The sequence below is a fragment of the Scophthalmus maximus genome, chromosome 16, assembly GCF_022379125.1.
Source record: "Scophthalmus maximus strain ysfricsl-2021 chromosome 16, ASM2237912v1, whole genome shotgun sequence".
NCBI lineage: Eukaryota > Metazoa > Chordata > Actinopteri > Pleuronectiformes > Scophthalmidae > Scophthalmus > Scophthalmus maximus.
Window position 1 is genome coordinate 13340508 of NC_061530.1, and position 25961 is coordinate 13366468.

Consider the following 25961-nt stretch of genomic DNA (forward strand, 5'->3'; position numbering starts at 1 on the left):
CCTCGGCTAATTATGTCGTCATGGATGTGTTACGTTTAGCCCCTTAGTTCCTGTCTCTGGAATCACAACACCACGTTATATACATCATACATTATAAAAACTCCGGGCACAAAAGCTGAATGTGACAGCTTCAACATTCAAGCAGATGGAGACCTCTACGCTCCACAAGTTCACACGGGGGAATCCAAACAGATGGACACATGAAGTGTACCACCTGCTTTTGGCCCACACCTCGACACTCGCAGTGGGATTAAGGGTGTGTGTGTGTGTGTGTGTGTGTGTGTGTGTGTGTGTGTGTGTGTGTGTGTGTGTGTGTGTGTGTGTGTGTGTGTGTGTGTGTGTGTGTGTGTGTGTGTGTGTGTGTGTGTGTGTGTGTGTGTGTGTGTGTGTGTGTGTGTGTGTGTGTGTGTGTGTGTGTGTGTGTGTGTGTGTGTGTGTGTGTGTGTGTGTGTGTGTGTGTGTGTGTGTGTGTGTGTGTGTGTGTGTGTGTGTGTGTGAGTGAGTGAGTGAGTGAGTGAGTGTGCTCACCGAAGGCCTTTCTGTTCATAAGATTAAGAATTACAGTTTTTGGTTCCCTGTATGTTAACCCGCTCTCAAAATCCCCACCAAATCCACCGCGTAGTTGTGAATGGATGGGCTTGAAAAAAAAAACTTTCTTTCTTTAAATTATCTGTTGATATAGTTTAGTTACATGTGATGTGGCCAAACAAGAGATTCTGAAAATGGGCCTCAGCGTCAGTCTCACTGTAGCATTCTGGGGGAAAGAGAAGATTGTGAAGATTCAAAAAGACATCCCCTGTTTTGCATTGATCTTTCTTTGATGCTGTCGGTTCTTATGTTTAATCCGGTGCAGATGGCAGTATGGAGGTGGCTGGCAGAGACCATATTCTGGACGAAGGAGGAGACGCAGTCCGTATAATAACCTCGAGTGAAACATTGCACCTGTTGCTCGGGAGGATCTGAGAGAACTCGGAAGGCTCGCTTGGAAGTGTCGGCGGAGGTCGGGGAAGATGATCTCATTCTGCTGTGAATTCATTTCTATGCGCATTAACATATGAGAATATATAAATCTTATTGGGACCAGGGTGATTCAGTTGCACCTGTTTAAACAATAACCCCCGTCTTCTTGGGACGACGAATAAATAAGAGCAACTTTGAGGGTCAAATATGATTTTTTAGTATGTCACTGGATTTGCTTAAAGCTACAGTGTGTAATACTGAGAAGAACGTATTCACTGAAATTGAATATAGCTATATTGTCCATACCTGTGTGTTCATATATGCATAATCACTTGCAACAAAGAACCGATGTTTTTTCGTCAACTTTGAATGAGTTAAATATAGCAACATTAGGGGACCCGACCTCCGTGTAAGTCGCCATGTGTGCCACGTCGTGCTTCGTTCCGGTTCCAGTACGTCGCGGGAGGTCGGAAGAAACTTCCGGGGGTCCGAGTTCCGAGGTATAATGTAACGCAGTATTAAACACGGTTACATAAAACGGTCCAGACTACGTCGCGTTCGCGTTGAAATTCCAACACCGCGGGGGAAACCGGAAATGGAATTAGCGGTGTGCCACTATAAAGTGTCCCCTGCCGGTTGCTCGGTTGGTTGCGGTTTGCGACGTTACCACCAGGTGGCGCCAGAAAAGTACCAAAATGACACACTGGGGCTTTAAATTCTGTGAAGTGGTCGTGCTGATTCTCTGCCATGTCGCCCGAACCATTAACACATTTACCTTCACCCTCGTCCATGCATTGGTAAAGCGTGGCATTGATAAAACACTGGATTGTCGTGTATTCCAGTGGAACTTCAGCAGAAATTCACCAGGGGTCAATCACTGACCGGTCCTATTCTGTTGTTTGAACTATTGCAGCAGAGGTCATATTGATATCATTTCATCTGCTTTGACTTGGAGCAGCTCAAACGGCCACGGATACACAAGCAATTTGAAACAATTATTCTTGAAGCCGCTGATTCGCTTCTCTCCGTCTGCGAGTCCAAACGCTAATCTGCCACAAACACAAACTTCCTGCCAAACAAACAAATGCCTAATAATGAAGTGGGTCTTTGCCAGCGAGGCCATGAGCGATACTTGGCTCTGCAATGCTTGTTTTTTTGTTTTTGTTTCTTTCTTTCAAAAAAAGAGAAGAAGCTGGGTCTCCTTCACTCACAGTTGATTCAGCAGATCGTATCTGAACATTGCTTATTAGCAGGAGGAGGGAAAAAAAGCCAACAACAAACAGCTGAGCTCAGTTTCATTCAGTTTTTCTGGCCTAATTGAAATGTGCGACTCGGCCCTTCCGGGAGAGCGTCATTAGCGGGACGTATCATGCTAATGCGTTTTAAAGACGTCCAGCTCAAGGGCTAATTAATATTCCCCGGGAGGAGCTGGATCTCTCTTCGCCAGTAAGAGCCACTTCATTAACACCAGCTGCCATGACGTTTACTAAAAAACATTTTTCACAGAGTCTCAAAGGGGAGGCCTGTGGAAAATGCACCAAACCAAAAGGCGTATAAACTCAAGAGGTACAATGGAGATCCTGAATGAGTTTGAAAAACATTAGGCTTGGTTGGATTTCAATGAGTTTTTGCAAAGTAGTTTCGAATGTGACAATTGTTCCGGTGAACAAACAGTAGTATTTTATTTTTTTTTTACACATGAATGACACGAGAAGATGAGACGACCCTGGTGACGTCACCCGGGTCGTCTCGTCTTGGACTTGAGTGACAAACTGGAGATGTGGGGCTTAAAAAAGACGTGATACCCACTTGCATTATGGGAAATGTATACGATCTGGTGTTTTCATCCAGTTTGACTCAAACCAAGGATAAAATTCAAGATGTCTGCCGATATCAAACGACCCACTTGTACTGTGGAAATGAACTTTTACTTTGAATGAATGCATGACAAACACCTAATGGAAGAAACAATGCACTGTGTGTGTGAAATGGTGAAAATCAATTGCCTTAAAAAATAAAAAAGAATCACATTTTCTCATGGCTTTGTCTCTCCACAGAGGTTCCAGCTCAGCAGTCACCACCAGCACATCATCATCATCATCATCACCATCAACAACATCCCATCACGTTTGCACCAATCCTGTGCAACCTTTGTTTACATCTAATTGCTATTTGTGAACGAAGTGTGTGTGTGTGGGGGGGGGGGGGGGGGGACCTTCATTTCTCAGAATGAAAAAAAAATCCCCAAATAAAGCTCCAACAGTAAACATCCTTTTATTTCACTGGAGTCGACATACTGTACCACCTCACAATGTAAAGCTTAAAAATGAGAAAGGACAAAAGGACGAGGCTCAAATGCCTGACAGTCAGTACTAAAAAGCACACACACACACACACATATACTACATTATGTACAAAGGGCTCCACATTCACCAGCGAGGAATAAATACACGTCTATTTTACATATATAAATACATATGTGTACATATATATATGTATATATATATATACATATATATATAGACTAATGTTTAATATAAACAAATATTTGTCTTATACAAATTGCACTTGCCGATGGCTGAGGTAAAAGAAGAAACACATAGTGTGCACGGGCACTAACATGACTACAGTGCAGTCACTGCTGCGTTTAAATAACAATCACTGTTGTGTTACAGTTCGCCTGAGCGGTTGTGAGCATCGTGGTGAGAATGAACTGTGATCCATCACGGAGCCCTGGGGTTCATTTATAGACGACCCCCGCTTCCCCTAAATAACTTATCCTCCGTAATACATAACCGAGCTGCTGATGCAATAAAATAAGACATAAATAAAAATAAAGGAAAGTCCGTGCGCCCCTTGCCAATTAATTGAAACCGTGTTTGTGTGTATATATATATATATATATATATATATATATATATATATATATAAGTGCATCCAACCATTATGATTCGTCAGATTAATCCGAAAGGATTTTTTTTAGGTCGATATTTGACTAATTGGATCATCTCGTACACACTGGACTGACATGGAGGGACTTGCGCATCTTGGAAAGATCGTTGGTCCGCATGCCTCTTATTTAAAAAAAAAAAAAAAAAAAAGGAAATGTGGCTCCCTGGTGATCAGATATTTACTCTCTCTGATGCCAACAAAAAAACCAAAGCGACCCACTTAGTTTCTAAAGGTACAGCTCCTGCGCGCATACCTTCCTCCCCAAAAAGACGCACAGACGAGTCCGTTGTCTGCGCTCGCCTTTTTCTCCATGGCTGCATGTTGTAATCCACGTCAACAAAAGTGTCATGGTTTTTTTTTAATTTCCCCGCTCATAGCTGTGATTCGGAGTGAGGCAGCTTCGCGGTCCCCCCCAGGCTGCTGTCACTGTTGTCCAGGCCGGGGCACTCGGACCACAGTCCTAGCGCGCCGTTCTCCAGGGTGGACACGAAGCCGCCGGAGAAGCGCGACAGGTCGCAGGAGCTGATGTGCAGCCGGCGGTCGGCCTGCCTCGGGCAGCACAGCAGCCGCTTGAACGCCTTCCTGAAGTCCGGGCTCCGGCAGTATATGATGGGGTTGAACGCCGAGTTCGCGTACCCGAGCCAGTTCAGGAACACGAACAGGTCCTTGTCCACCATCTCTGCGCAAAACACCCGCACAACGTTGACTATGAAGAAGGGCAGCCAGCACAGGGTGAAGGTCCCCATGATGATGCCCAGCGTCTTCAGAGCCTTCTGCTCCCTGAGCGCCAGGATCTTGGATGGCCTCTTCTTGCACTTGGAGGTCAGGCCGGTGAGGGTGTTGTGAAACCTACCCTCGCACTTGTCGATTTTCCTCAGCTGCTTTTTCGCCTCCCGGAACACGCGCGCGTAAACGAATAGCATGACCAGCAGAGGAATGTAAAACGATATGATGGACGAGGAGATGGCGTATGCCCGGTTGGTGACGAAGTCGCAGCATTCGGGGTCGTCGTAGCAGGCGGTGTCCGCACTGTCCCGGGACCAGTGCATCAGGATGGGGAGGAAGGAGACCAGCGCGGAGATGGCCCACACTATGCACACCACGGCTTTGGCGCGCGCTTTGGTCAGCAGGCTTTGGTAGCGGAACGGCGAGGTGATGGCCACGTACCTGTCTATGGCGATTACGCACAGCGTCTCGATGCTGGCGGTGACGCAGAGCACGTCCACGGAGATCCAGAACTCGCAGAAGAAGGAGCCGTACTGCCACGAGCCGCGCACCTCGAGCGCTGCGCCGAACGGCACCACGAGCAGCCCCATGATGAGGTCCGCGCTCGCCAGCGACACGATGAACACGTTGGTGAGCGTCTGCAGCCGCTGCGTCCTGGCGATGGCCACGATGACCAGGATGTTGCCGAACACGATGGACAGGACGATCAGCGCCATCACCAGGCTCAGCCCCGCCACCCACTGTTCGGACGCGGCGGCGGCGGCGGCGGCGGAGGACCCCGGTGCGTCCGACGCGTCGCCGCCCGTTCCATTGTGGAAGTTCACCGGCGAGGACGCGCCGCCGTCCCCCATGACGGGCTGCTGCTCCGCTGTGTGCGGGAGCAGGTCGAGATCATCAACGCAGTGCGGGGCAACAACCTTCTTCTACTTCTTCTTCTACTTCTTCTTCTTCCTCTTCTCAGGCGCGGGCTCACGAGCCGCGTGCTCTGCCGCAGTCGCGCTCCAGCTCCATGGAGAGAAAGACAGAGCACTTCTCCTCACTCCCTCACTCACTCACCCTCTCTCTCTCTCTCTCTCTCTCTCACCCTGAACCCGAGCTGCTGCTGCTGCTGCACGGGCCAGGGCATCAAACCGGGCTTTGACGTCACTGCAACTCACGGCCAATCAGAGAGCTCAGCGGCCTGATTGTCCTTACAGCGATGCAACACCTGATTCTGAAAAAACAACAACAACATTCTTCTTATTTTAATAGTAATGTAACACACAGTGAACCAATGACACCTTCCTTGTGGACATTTTGGAACTTGACAAACAGATATTTATACCAAACAGCACTGATGAATGGATGTACAAGTATAATATTGTTATGATTGAAATAAAACAAGATAAAAATGTGACTGCGAGGAAAATATACTCCATTAAGGCCGGTACATTTTAAATAAGGGAAGTAGCAAGGCCCAATACAAATACAAAAGAAAATCAGAATTTTCTATAAAGTTATATAAACTCTTGTATCATTTCAGAAATGATTAAAAAACATATGTATAGGTATTTATACATTTATGCAAGTGAATTAATGCACAACTCCTGAAAAGCAAGCAGCCCACTACAGGAACACAGTGTGTGATTGTTATCTGTGAACAATCTGCCAGTCTTTGGGAACATGACGAAACCATATATGGATGTCCCCAAAAGAATTATTCAAAAACAAATTCCACCACGACATCGTGAACTGCAGGGTTTCCCCTGTTTTCATCGCTTGCCATCACAGGCGCTTGTTCTCCCTTTTCTTTTTTAATCGTTGATGTATTCCACGGCCGCATGTGGAACCACAGATCTGCTCTCTGCCTCAGTTGTCACATGAGACCTCTTCTCTAAATCAGTAAAGCGTGTGTAAAACATGAATCATGATGACTTGTTTTTCCACAGGATGAGACAGGATCGGAGGCCCTTCGAGCTTTGAACTGCCTTACATCAGGTAGTCAACAAAGTGGACAGAGCAGACCCCGAGGCCGAGGGAACATCAGGAGTGGAGCGGCTGGCGGACCGATCCTACACAAACAGCCTAGAGTTCAAGCAAAAACAAGGTCAAACAAGAAAGCGGGAGCCGCAAGGCCGACAATTAACAGTGGGGAGACGGAAAAACTTCTGTTCCATGAGAGAAAAAACATTTAAAGGGAAGGGTTTTATGCAGAGATTGACGCTAAAGTTGATGCTAAAGTTGGAGTCTATCAATATGACCCTCCTTGGGGAACAACACATCATTTGCAGTTTACAACATCAATGTTCACAGAATAAAACGGGGAAACGATTTTTTTGGGAAGATACATTCTGTCTCTACATTCCCTTTTGTCCAGAGGGAGTTTTCAGGGAGCCTCTCTGAGTCTTCATGATGAGTTGAGTGAAAGCGTTTTGCGCCGACCCTGTGTTTTTCCCTGTATGCTCATCAAGCATGCCTGTCCCTGAACCTGACGACCCAGGGCCAGAGGCTGTAGGCCTCGCACCGACACGGCAAAGTTCATCTCGGCCTGGATCTGTGCTCCCTCTGTAGTCGCCGACGCGAAAGGGAGAGACACAGGCCGAAGAATATGAGGAATCTGCAGAAAGAAGAAGGCGCGTCTTCCACACATTTCTTGGGGCATGTGAGAAAAATGCAGAAATACCTGGTGGCTCAAGGTCCTCACAACAAATCTGTCAGCAAAACGCTGTTATTCAGTCATTTACCTTTGGGCGACTGCTTCCTGTAACAACAAGTTTTTCCTGCTCCAGCTTCAGTTCCCTGGTCGATGGCACCTGCAGTTGTCCCCGCACTTTCTTTTCTTTTTTCTTTCTGAGAATTTGGGATTCTTTTTCTCAAGCAGCCCGGTGACTCTTTCACGGGGCCGACTCAAAACAAATCTGTGAGTTCACCGTATACCCAGAAGATGACGTGAAAAGTGTGCAACGCGAGTTATAAGTTATTTACTGCAGAGGGCCACACGGAGGTAAAACACAGACGCGACACCTCTGTCACAACAACCGGATGCAGCAGGGGAGAGCGCTTAAAAGGCGGCGCAAGGAGAAAACAATCAGTGCAAAGCTCCCCTGCGAAGAACAATTTTAAAATATTAGGTGTGAGTATGAGGAAAATCAAATCTGAAAAGCTCTCGGGAGCAACGTTCTGCCTCTTTTTCCTCCATGTTTGGGCACGTCGACCCCCCCCCCCCCCCCGCCGCCGCATAAATCTGAGGTCGCTGACATCATGTTTATGCTCAAAAAAAAAGAAATCAAAAAAAATCAAATGGGAGCTGTGGGAGGATTCGGAACTCATGACCCCTTGTATTTCTAAAATCCTGCATGTTCACATCCAGCGCTACCTGCAGCGGCGCAAGTTTGCGGTTCGGGTTTTGAATGGGCGCAGGTTTTATCTGGAGATCCCTGATACTTCTGCACAATCAGATTTCTGCGGAATCGTCCACAGTAACATGGACATGCAGTTAGGGGTGGCCGCCATTTAAAGTAGTGGTGAGCTTCTCTCGTCATTCGCTGCAGCGGCGGCAGAAGGTCGTCGGAAAATCTTGTCAAATGACACCGAAACAATCTGCATGAGCTGGGAAGTAGGAGAAACGGTTACTCTTCTTCCAAATTTGGGTGAAGTGGCCCTTTACGTTGTTGAACAAATTCATTTTGAAAGCTATCTCTCTCAAAAACGTTTGCCCTCAAACTATTCAGTTTCCCGGCCTTGCTGGTGCCTCTGAGAGGCTACATTTATAACACTCTTTGCCGCAATTCAACTTTCCATACTTTTGTGCAATTGCGGCCTCACTTTTCACAGAAATAATCGGAGCGAAGTGCTCTCGTCCCACTGAACAGCGGCTGACTCCTACATATCCCCCGCGCCAGTTCCCTCTCTCGCAGCAAAAGAGAAGCGGAGCAGGTTCAACTTGACCTTTCACCTTTCACATCGAGACACAAAGGTCAAAGTTGATTGGATGTTTTCCCCCCCCGGTGAGAATGGAGAGAAGGGAGATGAGCCGGCGGAACATTTGCAGCACGTCTATTCATCACCAAACCTCCCTTTTCTGCATTCCTCCCCCTTCGCCGTCCCGCATACTGCAAAATATGGAAATGATATATTATCTCTCGCAGCGATATGATCTTAATGGAGCCCACAAAGCCAAAATGAAGAGTGAATAAATGTTTCTGCAATTAAAAAATACGTGGCAAAAAAAGGATTTCCTCCTCCGCTAGACGAACACCCGGCCAACAGCATTCCATAAAAACCTCTCTCAGTAAGATCAGTCATGTTACGTTCATGTCAGTTTTCTTTTTTTTTTAAACGAGCGATTGATTTAAACAAGGTCAATAACAATGAAACGGACTCAATTTTTATTGCATCATTTGAGGGGTCCTAGGAGGCAGCGCAGCATTGACAAGCCAATTGGAAATCCATACGCCTTAACTGAGAGAGATTTGCCCACATTCAGATGAATATTCATTTTTAAAGGCCATCAACTTTGGGTGCCAGAGGACGAGGCAACCCCGGATTTGTGGTTGTGAAAACCTTCAGTGTTTTACACTTGTAAATCTCTTCTAAAATCTCGCAATTACTACCTGGGGATGACATCTTAGGATTCGCCACGTTTAACGACACTTGTGTGTTTTTGTCAGGGAAGTGTGTATGTGCGACATCGGGCAGCGAAGACAGCAGCCAGAATCACATGAGGTCGAGATGTCGTCAAGTCTGACAGCGAAGGGAAGCAGCTGAGAGGACGTCATAGAGAGGAGGGGTCGTCCTTTGTCCTTCTTTAAAAAGAAGTAAAGATCTCATCCTTTATACTTAATGTTCCACCTCCCCCCACGTGTTTGAAGACAGATTGATTATTCATCCACATGATTTCGATCAATCGTGCACACATTCACGTGGACTCCTTACCATCCGGGGAGCTTAAGTGATGAGTTTGAAACAAGAAAAAAAAAAAATGTGTCAGGGTTAGAAAATCCATGGAAAAGCACCTGATGTTGCCTTTAAATCAGTCATACACACACACACACACATATACAAATGCCCTCCTGTGCTGCCTTAAACACCCATCAGCACGGAATACACAGCCTCCGGACAAATGCAATATTCATCGTTTCAGCAACGTTAGTGTGCTTGTCCAGCATAAAATAATCACGTGTAATATAGTTTTTTTAATTGCTATTTTGACCTGTTTTTCCAAAGATTCATGTCTCCAGTAAAAACGAACGGCCCTCGGGCTCAGTGTCCCAGACGGTGTCCAGGAGTGAGAAAGTATTGAGAGATTTGTTTGGTCTTCTCAAAAGAAATGTATAGGTCTGTGCCAGCCTATATTTTTTTTAGCCTGTGTATCGTCTCTCCATCGCCTCAGATGTGTTGAGTGATGACACCTCCTTGTGTGGGAGTCTATTCTATGTGTGTCTATGATATTTTATGTACTGCCGAAGGTTATCTTGAGTTAATCCATTAGTAATCCACTGCTAAATTAATCGCCAACTATTTTGATAATCCATTAGTCGGTTCAAGTGGTTTTTATCCGCCTGCTCTTCTTCCTTGAATTGATTTTTGTTCGACCAAGACTACCTACTCCAGTACTGATATACAAACATGAGAGCAATGCGATGCTTCCGCTAAAAAGCTTTGACACTCAGATGTCAGGTATTCACTACATGATGTGAACAGGAAGTCTGACATCTGGGGTCAGCTCACACACAACCTGACACCGTGGACAATTCATGAGGGACCGAGCACATAAGGGAAACTTTGAATATATAAAAAAAAAATCTCACATAGCAGAACTGCAGTCTTTCGTTTTATTCATGTATTAATTGTGACCTGATTTGCAAAGGCGAAGAGAAGAATTCTAAGGAATGGCAGCCATTCAGTCAAACCTTGTCATTGCTGACATACAAGCAGACAATGTAAAAATGTTTTATTAGTTCTTTTATTCCCCCCTTCATCTTAAAGAGCAGCAGTGACAAGTAGACATTTTAACAAGCTACCCTTGAGGACAAAAGCATGCCACAATGCGCCTTGAAAAGGCGAAAACAGTGGGAAGAAATGTGGTGAGATTTTTTAAAAAACATTATCAGGAACTTATTCCCCCACCAGTAGCCACTCAAGCTCATTACTGTTCATTAAAAAATTCCAGAGGGATCGCAGAGCGGAGAGAACGCCCCGGCAAAATGTGTGCAGTTCATTTGAGAAAAAAAAAATTAAAGAAGAGAAACAAGAAAGAAACTTGTGGGAATAAAACTCTTTTCCCTTTACAGAAATATATTGTTATTGCTTCTGATACAGTCAAAGTGTCATCGGTTCATACCATTTGTACAGTTGTACTGTTTTCCAAAAGGCACTGGTGCCGACGAGAGATCCAAACCAAACAGGATGACGTTATGAGACATGATGACAATCAAAACACTCGCCGGCCCCATTCCCTGACAACGGCACGTAACTTTGAAAACCAATAAGGGGAAAAATGACAAATGACAACTTCCACATTATCATATCATATTACACAACAAAACCCACAGTGAGTGTACTACAGTGTCTCGTCATTAGAGCATCTCTTTCGTATCATGTTCCCTTTGTGGCGGAGAGATAAAGCGTATAAATGCGCAGAGAGAGATTTTAATGCAACTTTGTTTTTCTTAATACAATATCCCACAGTGCACGGAGCGAGCCGTAGCCATCGGTTCACAAGAGGTCACTGTCGCTTATTGAAAACAGGCACTTTATTCATTCAGTCACTTACATAACGGCAATATCTTACGGTCCAAATCAAAAGGGGTCCTTGTGTCATAAATAATCATAATTAAAAAGAATAATCGGTCACACAGAGAGCGGATGTGGAGAACAATAGGAGGAGTGTGGCCTCAGAGATGCTGAACTCCGTAAACAACTTGAGACTTTACTCAGTCTGCGGTGACACATGCTGTATGTAGACAAATATTTATGAAAGCTCCATTAGTGGATCGTCGACGCTGACTGACTAAACTAAAGCAAACGCTTACATATACTTGGAAATATATAATTTAAAAAAAGAGTACGTACAAAGTAAAAAGATGTGAATTAATACTCAGGTGCTGGACATATTAAATATATTAATGCATAGATAACGTCTCATAAACCTCTCAGGAGGTTTCACTTATTGCTTCTTTCCCTGGACTGAGATTAAAGGAAAAGGTTTTCCCTCTTGGGATTTCAATATCATATTTTTGAGTAAGTGGCCGTAACTCGGTATTAGCATTCAAAAGCAATGCTCGTGAGAGCACAGGCAGAATGAAACCTCTGAATCAATCAAATATCAGCTCAAGTAAGTATGTCTCTCTCTTTTTTTTAATTCCATTAACTTTTATGAAAAATGGTTTGAAACAACAGAAGGCTTCCACTGTGTCTTTGAATCTCACATCCATCTGGTGGTTCAGGTGAAAATGAGGCAGATCTATATTTTGTTTTCTATATCTGAATTTGCTTTAAAACCTCCACAACAAGGACAGTCTGTTTATTTGTGTATCCATCACTGACACCATTATCACCACCTGCTAATAAGATAAGCATTATTTTTTTTTAATTTCTCATTAAATTCACAGAGATATATATTAATATTATACTTTGTGTCTGACAAAAAAAGGCGTTTTTGAAATGAACATTTTAAAACAATTTTCTGAATACCAATGATTTTGTTGCATAAATAAACCATGATGTACAGCAGATATTTAGGCTGCTGTTGTGTTTGCTGGACAACCCTTAAATAAAGATGCCTGGAGATGCATCTATTTGCATTCCTATCAATAACTGTCAGAACATTAAAGAACTGATGCATTATGTTTCCTCGAAAGGGCTTTGGAGTGGTCTGAAATGAAATAATCCAGAAAATTAAGTTTATATGAAAGGTATTTTTTTGATAAAAATTGCCGCTCTGTCAGAAAAGATCTGTGTTTTCTGTTTTTTTTTTCCAGAGCAAGAAGCAAAAAATATGAGCGGAGATCAGCAGTTTTTAACTGACGTCTCTGGGAAAGTGGATTCTTGGGTTGTTTTTGGCCAAGAAAGGAGAGTGGTTTCAGAAGGCATGAGTCAATGCCACAGTGACCTGTTCCTCCCCACGATTGGCACTTACTTGGAGAGGTTGAGTGAAGGAGGCTGCTTTCATCATACAGGCTTTACCTGTCTCCATACAGTAGTACACCCACACACTCAAAGTGAGACCTGGATTGCTGTTTGAGTCCTTCACAACAGATGGAAGTTTGGTTGAGATGCAGAGGGGCCTGGACAGATCCAAAATGTCACCAGTAACCACCTTACCGTCTAGTAGCCACTCGCTACCTGTAAAGAAAAAAACAGGAAACTGAATTTTGTAGTCCTAATGCTGTCAAAGGGATCAAATCAGTAGTCTGATAAGGGAACCAAATAAATGTCTTCTTGGAAGGAGGTGATTCACAAAAATCAGGACCACTCCTTCGTTTGGACCCAGTTCATTCATAAAAGTGTCATATTTGAAAGGTGCAGATGTGACTGTATGATAATGTCTGTCTCGCATCTTAAATTTATTGCTGAGCGGGGCAAGGTGCACCCTGTGTACTAAATGGAATCCGCTAAAACATTACCCCAAACCCACATTACCTACACTGAATCAGATGAAGTGAGGGTGAGGACATGAATTTTCCAGAGATATATTTAGGAACAAATACTCTTAAAAGGGACATGGCCACCGGAAGATAAGTCAAAGTCGAAAAGAAAAAAGGACGAGAACATCAACTGTGAGAAAATATTAAGCCAGAGAGGTCGACAAATCCTGGCGGGCAGTGATTAATGAAGCTGATGCCTAACGTGAGGTCCCAGGGAAGCCATTTGTGAAAAGCTGCGTCAAAAAAACACTTTAGATCCAGCCCGTACTTCCAACTCGAGCCATTAAAATTCCTGCCTCTGCCTCTGATCCGATCAGCATTAAGTCTGGACTGGGCACAGCCGAACAGAGGAGGATCACGTAACATAGCCTGGTATAGCTAATTATGTGAACCAAGGCATGCCGTCTTATCGAAAAATGTTCTAAAAATAGGCCCGCTGATATCACTGACTTGCATGCTGCATCGCTCAGAATGATGGAGACACTTTACTTCCAAACCCAATGAACGGACCATCAACCTCCACTGACAAATCTGAAATCGCTTCACACTTGATCCTATGGTCAGACTGCTATCGATTACAAATTGATAGCACTGAATAAAACCTTTGTTTAGTACGTAGCGGTACAAATCATTTATTAAATTATCCACGCCAAACCTCACTCAAGCTTTGAAAGAGTCAATGGCTGATCCACTTCTCCACGCCTCAGCTGAGAACTGTGTATCCCGGTGTGGGTTGTTGCACAGTGAGAATGACATGAAGGTTAAGCATCATTCACTTCCATTATATTTTCTTTGAAAGAATCATGGATCACAGACCAAAATAAAGCCTTGTAGGAGAGGCTGAGAGGCCCGCATCGAGGATAACACAATAGGGTCAGAACAAGTTCGGGTTGCAACTCTGACTCTGGTTACTCTCACAGGCAGAAATGAGTCAAATGACTAAAACAGGAACTGAGAAGCCTGCTTTTGTCTACCTTCGTGTTAAATCCCAGAGCCATTATTTTTAAAAATGACTATGCAGTTCAAGTTTTAAATCCGGATATGTGCATTTCGACAATAGAAAAATGTATAGAAGTAGAAGTAAGCTCATGGTCAAGATCCCTTTCGTACGTATGAGGCCAAATAAGCTTGAAGGATGAATTTGATTGGATAACATTTATACATGACATTATTAAAACAATGATCGCGCTCGTCTCACCCTCAGCGGAGAGGGCCCAGCAGCTGGGGGCCTCCTCGGTGAGCTTGGTTCCTTCTGGAAGGGACAGGGTAAGTGACAGGATGAGGGTTTGGCCCACAGACACTGCAACTGGTGGCATTGCTTTCTTGGCGGCGGATTTAGGCAGCGTGGGTGCTTTGGCAGGTTTGGAAGGTTTTGCAGATACGGAGTCGGTGCAGTCCATAGATATGGGGAACTGGACAGGAGAGAAATTTGGGGATTAAAGGAGGAGCAAGGAGAAAGCTATTGACACTTACCACGTCCTTTCTATATAACCTTTTATCCAAACTCTTTAAGCACAAACGCTTTCAGGGTAGATTAATGGCATACACATGGACAAACTGTTAAGTACATCCTCAAGGTTGTAACACACACTGACCAGTGAAACAGTCTTGGAGGTCAAGTCCAGAATTTTGACTTGGTGGTTGTTGGTATCTGCCAAATAGAGAAGCTTCCCGCCACTGTCGACACAGATTCCTCCGGGTTCATTGAAGCAGGATTTGTTAAAGTCAGGGCCCAGAGTATCTCCAGCCTCTCCTGTCCCTGCTAATGTGCAACAGTGCTTTGTCTTTGGATCCACCATCTTGATCTGAATCACAATTATAAAAGAAGGGGTTATTTTAAAAATCAAAAGTCAAACCCTGTATGTTTCCTGTAGGGAATAAGATCAAAGGGGGAGACGAGCTTCGTGTACCCACTCAACAACTTGAAGAAACCCCTTATGATGACAGAAGCACAATGTGGCTTTGAACTGCAGCCATGTGACACGCAACAGTTACCTTGTGGTTGTAGGAGTCGGCCAGATAGAGCAGGCTTTGTTCAGGAGCCCACGCAACACCGAGGGGGTGCTGCAGCTTGGCCTCTACGCCCTTCCCATCTACATCCCCGAAAGCAAAGAGGTTCTGGTACAAAGAAGATTAAATGTTCAGAGATAAAGAGATCAAATCGGATGGATAAATGTACCAATGTTCAAACTGCAACTTGTGATCTCTATGTTTAAGCACATGGTGGGTCAAAGAACAGAATACATTTGTGAACCACCACTGACCAAATTTAAAACATTTTTAGTTTTTAAATGAAAAGAAAGGGTGTCTTTTTTAACCGTCAAGATAAAGAGGACATTCTTCTGAAAATGCAAGATAAAGCCATCTCGGTACAGTACACTACCTTTCTATGAGAAAGCAATAACTGGCCATGATTACCTTATGGGATCTGAATAATTCATATAACAACAGCAACAAAAGAAAAGTCATGCCATATTTGTAAGAAACACAAGAAAGATGACAATATCTCTAAATCACAATAGCTAATGCGCCAAAATAGTTGGGTGAGTCATTCTTGGGCAGTTAGGGTTGAAGAAAAGTACAGTGAGATTAATGAGAGATGTTATTAAAATATCACTGAGGGGAAAAATGTTTTAATTGTGTGGAGGAAATTGTTTTTAACAGACGATTTCTTGTGGTCTTTCCTGAAACTGACAATTGGCAAATTAAGTGAAAACTGTGATCTGAAACAGATACATCACTATTACAGCCAATTAATGTCCAATTTGTGAGATATTGGAAAGAACCGACACAAATAGGTTTTAACTCTGAATCACTTTCAATAAAGAAAACAATGAGATAACAATCTTTTCAAAAGGATCTCATGATTCTCTGTGGCCCACTGACTATCCACAGCTGCAGCATTCACTCAACAATGGCAGCTAAAACAAAAACAAATCTTTGGGACAAATCTGTTACTGAATCAGTAGAGTTTGTTCCAAATGCCAGAGGGTTTTCATGTGCTTCAATGTTTACTGTCAATGCATGAGAGTGCCCTCTGTTTCTAATTGTTCAAACTAAGGCTGAAGCATGGGGGGGTACATTTGGTGAAAATGAAGAAACATTGCATGTACAAAGATAGTTGCTGTTCCTGATTTATTAACTTTGGGAGTTTTTAATTTGAAAAACAATCTGAACGCAGCAGGAGATTGCCTGGGTCAGACGCGTTCACAAAAGCAGCAACAGCTTAATTTCCGGGACATTCAAGGGAGGGGACATTTTACTAGGATGCTGGCAGGAAATGTTCCGGAATATGTCCTGAGCAACGTTTGCGAACATTTGCGTTCTCACATATAGCCCCACTGGAAAAGTTCAGGCAAATGTCCAGACTTCATATCATTTTAAAAGCTTGAGGTTTAACACAAAGTCTGTGATGAGAAAACAAAAACAAAAAACTGTATATATATATCAAAGTGCTTACGGACATATTTCAACATTTTTGGAAATATGCTCATTTGTTTTCCTGCCAAAAGTTAGATGAGGTCCAAACCACTCCCATGACTGTATGATTAATATCAAGCTGGAGCCAGTTAGCTTAGTCTACAAAAAAATCTTAAGGTGAACAGCCTTCGTCCTGTTCAAGGTTTAATGTGTCATTGTCTCTGTTTAAAGAGCTGAAGTGTCCACAGGCAGTATATCATACAGTATATTAATGGTTTGTTGATGGCTCACTGCCATGATGAATAAACTGTATAGGACTCTCCTATTCTTATGGGTGACTACAAGCTTGGGAGCCCTTGAGGATTTTTGAAAAATACACCAGCAGGTAAACTACAGCAGCACTACTGCAGGGCGGTTGTGAAGAATTTAAGGTGCTACCACAAACAGTTTTTCAGGGCTTTGCTTCAGCGACAAACAAGAAAAATCAACATACTATCTACTGTTGTTGTGATAGTGAGTGTTTTCTGTGGCTGGGGTAGATTAATGTGCAGGTTTTACACTGTGTTTGCTGTCCACAGGTGGAGGAAGAGTCAGGCGCACACACTATCACAGTGAAATTACTACAAGAAAGGTTATTTAGTTCTGCTTTGGGAATGGACTTTTAATCCCTTCTACCTTCTGTACTAGCTGCTGTTCAATGTATTGTCTTTAATCATAATGATAATAAAAATGGACCAGAATGACCCAACTTTTACCAGGTATGAGTGTTTGTATGGCCCTTTAGGAGGGAAATCCCCTAAAGCCTCTTAGGATTCACTTGTTCAGGGGCTGGTTTGTTTAAAAAGAAATAGTTTTAAACCACTTCACCAGCCTCATTTTAAGAAATGAATATAAATCCATCCATTCAGTTATAAATCAATTTTTTAACCATCTAATCATCAGGCCGCCACCTGGTGTTCACCCACCATCGGGTCTCTCTCTCCCCCGACCAGCAGCTTGACACCGCCATCCTTCAGTGCGAGGGTGCGGATGGTGCTGCTTTCACTGTCGGCCACGTACAGGCAGTTCCAGGGCTCCTCGGGGGCCAAAGCCAGGCCTGAAGGCTGAGCAAAGCCGGCCTTGTGTGGGTAGGAGTTGTTCCGGTTCTCCTCGCTGCCACTGCCGGCCCATCGCATGCAAGTCCCTGCCTTGGACAAACTGTTCATTTTGTAAAACAGAAGTTAGCGACAAAGCACTGCAATACATTACTGAATGCGTGTTAAAAAATGTAGGTAAGACTTTATCATGGTCAAAGGCTTCTTTGACAGCATTACTCTTAGATTATGTCTCAAGATGAAGACCAACCTCAGCTAGAAACTTTTATTGGTGGTAAATGCGGACATCCTGTGATATGCTCAACCACGCATTGATATAACAAGTTACATGGCCAAGTAGGCAGATTTCTTTATTTGGTTTTTCATTCTTGAAGTTACCAGGTGGTCATGTACCAGTCTCTCACCTTCCTTTGGGCAGATTTCCATCTGCTAGAAACAAAGCCCAGATCTGGTGGCTCCCTGCCATGGCTATCCACAGCACATTATCTTCAACCCCGCCTACTCATGCAAAGGTAATGCAGATACATGGACACAAACACACACAAAATAAAACACACAATGAGTCTCAGGACAGGAAACCTTCGAAATTTTGTCTGCCTGCAAATTACTAATCTTTGTCTTCAATCTAAAAAGGTGTTCTATCAGCACTGAAAAAAACGAACATTTTCTTATGACCTTTCTTAAACCCTTAAAATGAATGAATGGATAACTTTGTACACAGAAATATGAATTGATTGTTTTGTTGAAGATGCCAGAAAAAAAGTCAAAGATCCTGGTACGCGGGTTTAAATGACAGCACCCTCTCTGACAAAGCCCATGTGTCCCCTCAGACACACTCGGCACAGACAACGCTGCTATCATGATGGATACAGTACCCTTCCAGACAGACAAAGAATCTTAGTTGTATTTTTAATATTCGTTTTACTTTTAACTCTGACCTACAAAGGGAGCGAGACCCAACAATGCAGAGGCAATGTGAGGGAGGGGCGGGGGCTGATGTCTATCTCTGGAGTTATTAATTGCGTAACAATAGGCAGAAAGAATACAAATTGCACAATAGAGGAGTTTCTGTACGGCAGAAGGTGAAAGCAAGGGCAGGCACAGTGGGGGGAAGGTAACAAAATGTTGTAAAATGTTGCCCTTCATGTTTCCGGTCCGCACCACACAACTCACCGGCAGTGCCGAGAGTCACATCCCAAGGAGAGCTGATTGGCTGCTGAGGTCCTGTGGTCCCACCCTCTTTGTCTGTGCCTTGAGCTCCTGTGCCAGCGAGAGTGCTGACTCTTTCCTCCAACAGGTCAATCTAACACATAGACACACAAATACAGAGCGAGACGGTCATCATAATAATAATAATAATAATAATAAAAATGCGTTTATCTAAGGAGACACTGATGGACACTACCTTCCGGATCAGGTGGTTTTCTGTGTCGGCCACGTACACGGCGTCTCCTTTAATGGCCACACCCTGAGGGGAATTAAAGGAAGCTTCAGACAGGTCGCCATCTTGTCTTCCACTCTCAGGCCCTGCGTCAGGAGTGATGATACCATGAACATTAGGGAGGTTTGTGTGGACGCTGCATCTCTGCAGTGATAAATCAAGCTGTTAAGCAGACTCAACATGTTGAATTATTTCATATTTATTTTGTGTGTAACTAGACATCTGTGGCACCTGCCTCATGAAGTAAGCCTCTGATGTTGAAAGGTTAATTAACATCAGCAGTTTTAATTGTTCATAAAGTTAAAGATGTCTTGTCTGTCAGTCAACAAGTTGAACTCTATCTTCCCTCTTTTAGAATTTTTGTAGGGGATTTTTACTTAAATTTAAATTCAAATTTATTATTTATATTGAATATTGTTATGAAACAAATTTCCTCAGGAAGACGTGATTTATTTCAGGTAGGGTTAAACCATTCAAGCAAAAAGTTAACAGACAGATGGAGGAGGGACATGTTAAGAATTCGTCCTAATAAATTCCAACTTTATTCTTTGAGATTCATCTTTAATGCCAACATAAATATTATGTGTGCACAGGGAAGAGGACAACCCATGAAAATAAAACAAATACTTTGTTATTTTCCCCCCCTGATTTTTTGTCAACACTCTGTGCCAGTTCCCAGCTTGTAATGGTCCCTGATGTTGCCAACCTCTCTGTTGATCTCGGGACAACACAGGAAACCATGCGGCTCCTCTGAGGGTTGGTGAGGCATGCGAGTAATCTAAAAATATATTTAGTTGTATAATCTGTGAGGATTCCAATTATTACAACGAAAGAATAACATATAACACAACAAAACATTCTTGACCTTTCTTTCAGAATACCAAAGAGTGGAGGTGAGAAGATCTATGCAGACCTTAACATCTCTATCCTGTATCCCACTTCTTACCTCCTATGATATGTGACAGCTGTCCGGTAGAGGACACCACAAGAATTCGGTGATGCCCAGTGTCTGCTATGGCCAGTCTTTTCTTGCTGTTGTCTATAGCAACCTTCCCAGGAAATGACAGGATGCTGGGTGGCAGGGAGTCTCTGTACAGCTTGATCCCCACCGTGTGCGTCTTCAGCAGGCCCTGCTGCCTGTAATAACCAAGGGCGCTGTCAGTAAAAAGCATCATCCTGTTGCGGTGGCCCTCGCCCACCAGGGAGAAGAGTAGGTTGCCACGTGGCCCGAGCAGGACCAACGTGGGCCAGCAGGACACCTCGAGTTCCTGCCAGAGGCGCGCCTCGCTGTCGTTCACCACTGGGTGGCAGATGTCATAGCGGAGAACGGCACTGCGCACGTTGTCCAGGACCTTAAACACGAAAAGTGTAACGTCAAAAGTCCAAAACTGAAAGATGTTTATGAATAAAATAAAAATAAATTAAAAAATAACAATTTTCCTAGTGTAACAATTCAGATTAATAATCCTATGAAATGCAGAAAGAAAGCCTTCCCAAAGGTAAAATGAGGACGATCAATAAAAACCACTTACCTTTTCATTGGGGAATTTGGCAGAGTGAACACCAACAACGACCAATCCATCTGACAAAGGGAGAGGGGAAGAAAACGTAAAAAAAGTTAAAGATTACAGTCGGGGGGTTTGAATTGATCGAAACTGCCAATGTAAGACATTTTTTAGGACACATTTTTGCCTCTTGAGCTTCATTACGTCTGATACTTAACAGAGTGGCAGTGCCTGAAACGAAAGGAATAGCTCAAACGTGTTTCCCTCTAGTTATAACCATGAATCCGTTTAAAATATTTTCTCTAAATCCATATCAACAAGTTGCATAAGGCTGATCAATAAAAAAAAGACAACAAACCCCACACACACACAGATGTCAAAGATGCTTGGGTAAAAGGAGAGTAAACACGTGATCTCCAGCTGCAAGCCTTAATGGTCTTTCCCAATTTCCAAGAAAGGTTCTTGGAAGCGATTTAATGCCTTGACATGATTTCTCAGTAGTCATCAAAGTCAACTCAACACTATACCTATTGTCCAGACAACAGCAACTGGTTATAATGTCACTTTTGATAAGGCCCACGGATGTTTACAACTGTGGAAAGCACAAATTTGTGATCTCCTCTTGAGCCTTGGCAGTGGATGCCTTACGAGGAAGATATTGATAAGTTTTGTTCCGGTTTCCCAGTCCCTTCTGTGCAAATGTCCCATGTTTTAAAAACTTGACAATACTGAATGCAAAAATAATAATAATCATTTTAATAACGGTCCTACATTATTCTAGCATCAGGCGGGCAGAAGTTTAAGTTAAAATACAAGATAAATGTACTCATCTAGGGAAACAAGGCACAGTTTGAAAGTAGTATTTTAACTACAATAAAAAAAATGGACTCCACTGGACACTTCCTTAACATAAGTGAAAACACAGTTCCAAACCCTGTCAGCCAACACGGCCTTCTGTGCGTTTCGTCATCCGTGGCCTCTGCCAAGTCGTTATAGTACCAGCACAGATTGTGGTGACGATGGGTGGACTGTGGGAGTGACTGGACGGGGTGGCTCCCACACCTCACTGACCAGAGCAGCAAACAGAATGTACCCACATGAGTGCCAGAGAAGATAAGGCAAGTACGATAGTGTGTGTGTGTGTGTGTGTGTGTGTGTGTGTGTGTGTGTGTGTGTGTGTGTGTGTGTGTGTGTGTGTGTGTGTGTGTGTGTGTGTGTGTGTGTGTGTGTGTGTGTGTGTGAGAGAGAGAGAGAGAGACCTGGCTCACGGCTGAATCTCGAGCTTCACAGCTTCCTCAGATGATTCCCTGAAGGGCCCAAGTCAGTCGGATGTGATTATGCTTTACATAGATTGGCGGATACGAGGGACCGCACAGTGAGCGGCAGCAGGGCACAATTATGGCTCTTGCACTCGTCGACACTGCAGCTTGGAAATATTTTTAGTCGAGTCTCTTCACTGCTGAGATAAGGGCCTTCACAGAACAGATGAGGTCAAGCTGCTGTATTACATTTTTTTTCTGCCCCAGTGATCTGCCTCATAACACAACATGACACAATAGGCCCCAATGGATTTGTGTTTTCTCTCAGTAAAGGCTTCCGCCTATTGGAAGGCCCATTGTACCTGCAGTCTGACAAATCATGCCACTGGCCAACACTTCTTTTTAAGAGACATGTTTTCATGTTTAATAATTTAGCTGAGGAGGGGAATATCAATTCATTCAAAAACGTATTTAAATCAGCATTTTAAAGGGCTGGGCGATATGGCCGAAAATGTTATCAAGATAAAAAATTTAATATCAGTCGTTATCGATAATTATTACGATAAATATCATATTATTATTTCTTTCAAGTTTAAAGACTGATTTGAGTGAAGTTTGTGTAAATAATCAGAGGTAGAACATTATAACCAATTATGTATTATACCTCCTCACCATGCATGCACAATGCATAATCAATGATCAGCATATATTGAACTTTTGTTATATTGCTGTATTAAAATCTATCTACAGTCTTCTCACCCAGGCCTAGCATTCTGTTTTGTCGACTTTATACCATACCTCCCATCCATTCAATATGCAGAGCAAACAAATAGTAACTCACCCCAGCAAGATAATTTTTTAATTGGCTGCACAGTAATTTCTTTTGCTTACAGACACTGGGCACATTTCCTTACAGTTAAACTTAGCCAGACAGCTTTACTATAGAGTTGTGAAATGTGTTGTGTGACTTCATTTCAATCTGCCACAGTCTTTCCGAGATGAAAGCCAGCCCACTGACATTGTTCAATGTGCAGGCTTGACATTCACACTTGACAGTTTAATTTTACCACAGTTTCCCGGCTTTCCGATGAAACTACATTGAAAATGCACAAAATGAACTAAGCGTGTGCAAAAATGTTTTCAGCTAAAAGACATACATGAGGTTCCCCCGATTTTCCTCTGCCAAATTTTTCAGGTCACCTGAACCAACCGTGCAACTCTGCATGAAGATATTTCTTCACACACCGCCGACATTTTTAATTAAGTAACATATATGAAATGGTGACAAGTGACATTATTACCCGACACACCTACAGGCTGCTCTCAGCCGCCTCAGGATGAGGACACCCATGCACGACAAAATCCTCAAATCCGTACCTTCGACAGAGTGTTTCTCCTCGAGCTGGTGCAGATCAGGCAGGATGTGCATGCAGTTGATGCAGCAGTAGGTGAAAAAGTCCAGCAGCACCACTTTGCCTGCCAGATCCTTGTGCAAAGAGAGAGGCCCCTCTGTGTTCAGCCATTCCAAGCCTGTAGCAAATCACAGAGTGGAAAATGATGCCGTTATCTTATTAATTACATTTAGTCACAGGGTTTGGCATATGCTTTACAGTGGCCATCGCGATCCTAGGAGGGCAACGGTTTGTGGTCACAAAAAAGGGTTGTATCTTTCTCAGACTTGTCAAAGTGTTCACCTCATATGAGAAAAAAAACCACAGACCACGAAATGGATTACAGCTTTAGGAGTTTTATAAAGCCATCAAATACCATAAGTAAATTAGAGATTGTGTCTGATGATAAGTATTTTTTTCACTCTTATCTCACTCTATATTTGGGCTGATAACATTTGCCACACTTCATAAACACATTTACTTTAAGCACTCCGTTGTACACACATATTTATTCTTATAATAGTCTACCAGAACCGCCAAGGAGGTCAGGTTTTCATCTGTTTTTGTTTGTATGGTTCCGTCACAAAAACTACGGAACCAATTTCCAAGGAGATTTGTGGAGGGGTGAGGCATGACCCTATGGAAGAATCAATTAAACTTGGGAGCAAATCCGGATGAATGGGCAGATTCAGGAATTTTTTCTTTCTTTCTCCAACATGACGAGATAGGGCGTTAGCCTTGGCGGAGGTTCCTAATTTATCTGGTTCATGTAATATGTGCAAGTTAAACATGTACAAAAGTTTATTGCACAGCCAAATGATCTCACAACTCCTTTCTCATTCATGTGGTTGAAAACTGGGCTGCCTTTAGTTTGATGCCTGTGTGAAGTCGAGATTATGGCAGTAAGGAAAATGAACATGATGTATACCTTACAGCTATCTAAAGAAAGTAATTGGATGCATTTAAGGAGAATCCTGAAATGACAGAGTCAATGATCATCTAAACAGTTATAAGCAGTTTTGAAAATGAAAAGGCCCTGTTTATTAGGCTGTTTGCTGTACTACGGTACATCCCCATCTACTGGTATGATGAGATACTGCCAACAAACTGCAACCCTGAACAAAAGACCAAACATAGATTTCACCTGTCAGCATTTATGGAGCACACTAAGAATAACCTATAACTTGTACTAATCTAACGTTACTGTGAATTATTTGGTCACAACATAAAATGTTTCAATTTTGCTATTATACAATTGCTTTTGAAATACTATTGAGTTAAGAAAAAATAATGACAAACATGCTACCAGATAATTGACACAGAGTAAGCAGGGTTTTTAATATTTTGCAATGATAATGCATGAGGAAAAAAATTTAACCACCTTATTTTGAAAGACTTATATGGTAAACAATGGAGTATGTTATGCAAAGCTGTGAGTAAGACAAATATAAAGACAGATGAATACACAATTCTCGCATTCTCTTATGTTATATAAATGTGCAGCTGGCTGATCATTACTCATTGCTGCTTGCTGTAAAGCTGCAGCTCCTAATTTAGTTTGAAATGAGTCCTTTGCTGCCAGTGGCAGATCCAGATGTGTAATAACTACTAGTAATATCAGTAAAATATACTTCAAGTATTAAAATATATAGTACACTGATATGTTATTATTTAACAGATTGTTAACACTGATGCATCCGTGTGTGCGTAGCACTTTACAGCTAAATCATATTGTGACAGTTATGTGGTAGTTTTTAAGGCATCATGTGTGAAGAATGGCAGAAGGAGAGAAAACCAAAGCCATGATAATCTGTTTTATTATTTGGAATATTGAAAAAAAGTTTGTATGTGAGATGTTAAGGGGGATCTTTAATGTCAATCTTACATGTGTGATGAATGTAGTGGAATTAGCAGTATTATACAGTTGCGTGACACTGAAATACTCGAGTAGAGTATAAGTACCTATCAGTTAAGGTACTTAACTAACAGATTATTGACAAATGAAGGTCGACAAGCACGTCGACACAGTAAGAAACAGTGGACTGATAGTGAGGGGAAAACGTCATAGTTGGCTATTTATTACAAATATTTCAATGCCAACAGAGGCCAGGTTTATTTTAATAGAAAACGCGCAAAAAACATTTCCTGTCCAGTCATGAAACCTCAACTCCTACGGAGAGAGGGAGGGGCGGGGGACATTGCTAAGCTAGGCGAGTCAAGGAGCTAAGACAATGGTCTTAACCTGTCTGGAAGTCCGGTATGTTCAGGTCCTCTCTCTCGTCCACGTCTTTCAAATGCTGTAGCACCAGATGTTCCTCCTCCTGCGGCGTCGCAGCCTCGTCCAGGGCCAAATCCAGCTGAGTCTGGATGGGAAACAAAGTAGAGAGGCTGCACTGCGACGCCATGTTTCCGACAACAAGGAAGGAAGCCCGTTAGGTAAACGCATGACGTAGATTCGTCAAGCCAATATATATATATAATATTAGATTTCTTCGTTATTTTAAAATGTATTTATAACATAAATCAGAGTTAAAAACTGCTTGTGTTTTATTAAAGTCTTTAATTTGATCTAAAATTTGACGTTAT

General features: G+C 42.9%; 2 protein-coding genes across 2 annotated transcripts; both read right to left on the reverse strand.

Moving 5' to 3' along the window:
* Positions 1 to 3218: 3218 nt before the first annotated feature.
* Positions 3219 to 5840, reverse strand: adrb1 (adrenoceptor beta 1). The gene has a single exon (XM_035612786.2). It carries the CDS (start codon positions 5487 to 5489, stop codon positions 4284 to 4286), a length of 1206 nt encoding a protein of 401 aa, XP_035468679.1. The 5' UTR covers positions 5490 to 5840; the 3' UTR covers positions 3219 to 4283.
* Positions 5841 to 10555: 4715 nt separating this feature from the next.
* nhlrc2 (NHL repeat containing 2) lies at positions 10556 to 25800 on the reverse strand. Its single transcript, XM_035612930.2, has 12 exons — positions 25618 to 25800; positions 23362 to 23514; positions 20753 to 20802; positions 20167 to 20572; positions 19185 to 19306; positions 18953 to 19082; positions 18184 to 18277; positions 17651 to 17882; positions 15261 to 15383; positions 14861 to 15070; positions 14464 to 14677; positions 10556 to 12963 (listed from the first exon to the last, which is right to left on the reverse strand). Exons 1-12 carry the CDS (start codon positions 25778 to 25780, stop codon positions 12701 to 12703), a joined length of 2160 nt encoding a protein of 719 aa, XP_035468823.1. The 5' UTR covers positions 25781 to 25800; the 3' UTR covers positions 10556 to 12700.
* Positions 25801 to 25961: the final 161 nt, after the last annotated feature.

Coding starts and splice junctions, on each gene's coding strand:
- adrb1 (XM_035612786.2), bottom strand. CDS start 5,489: ATGGGGGACGGCGGCGCGTCCTCGCCGGTGAACTTCCACAATGGAACG.
- nhlrc2 (XM_035612930.2), bottom strand. CDS start 25,780: ATGGCGTCGCAGTGCAGCCTCTCTACTTTGTTTCCCATCCAGACTCAG. Junction 23,515..25,617: donor CATACCGGACTTCCAGACAG/GTTAAGACCATT, acceptor GATTTGCTACAG/GCTTGGAATGGCTGAACACA. Junction 15,384..17,650: donor GGGGAGAGAGAGACCCGATG/GTGGGTGAACAC, acceptor TCTTTGTACCAG/AACCTCTTTGCTTTCGGGGA.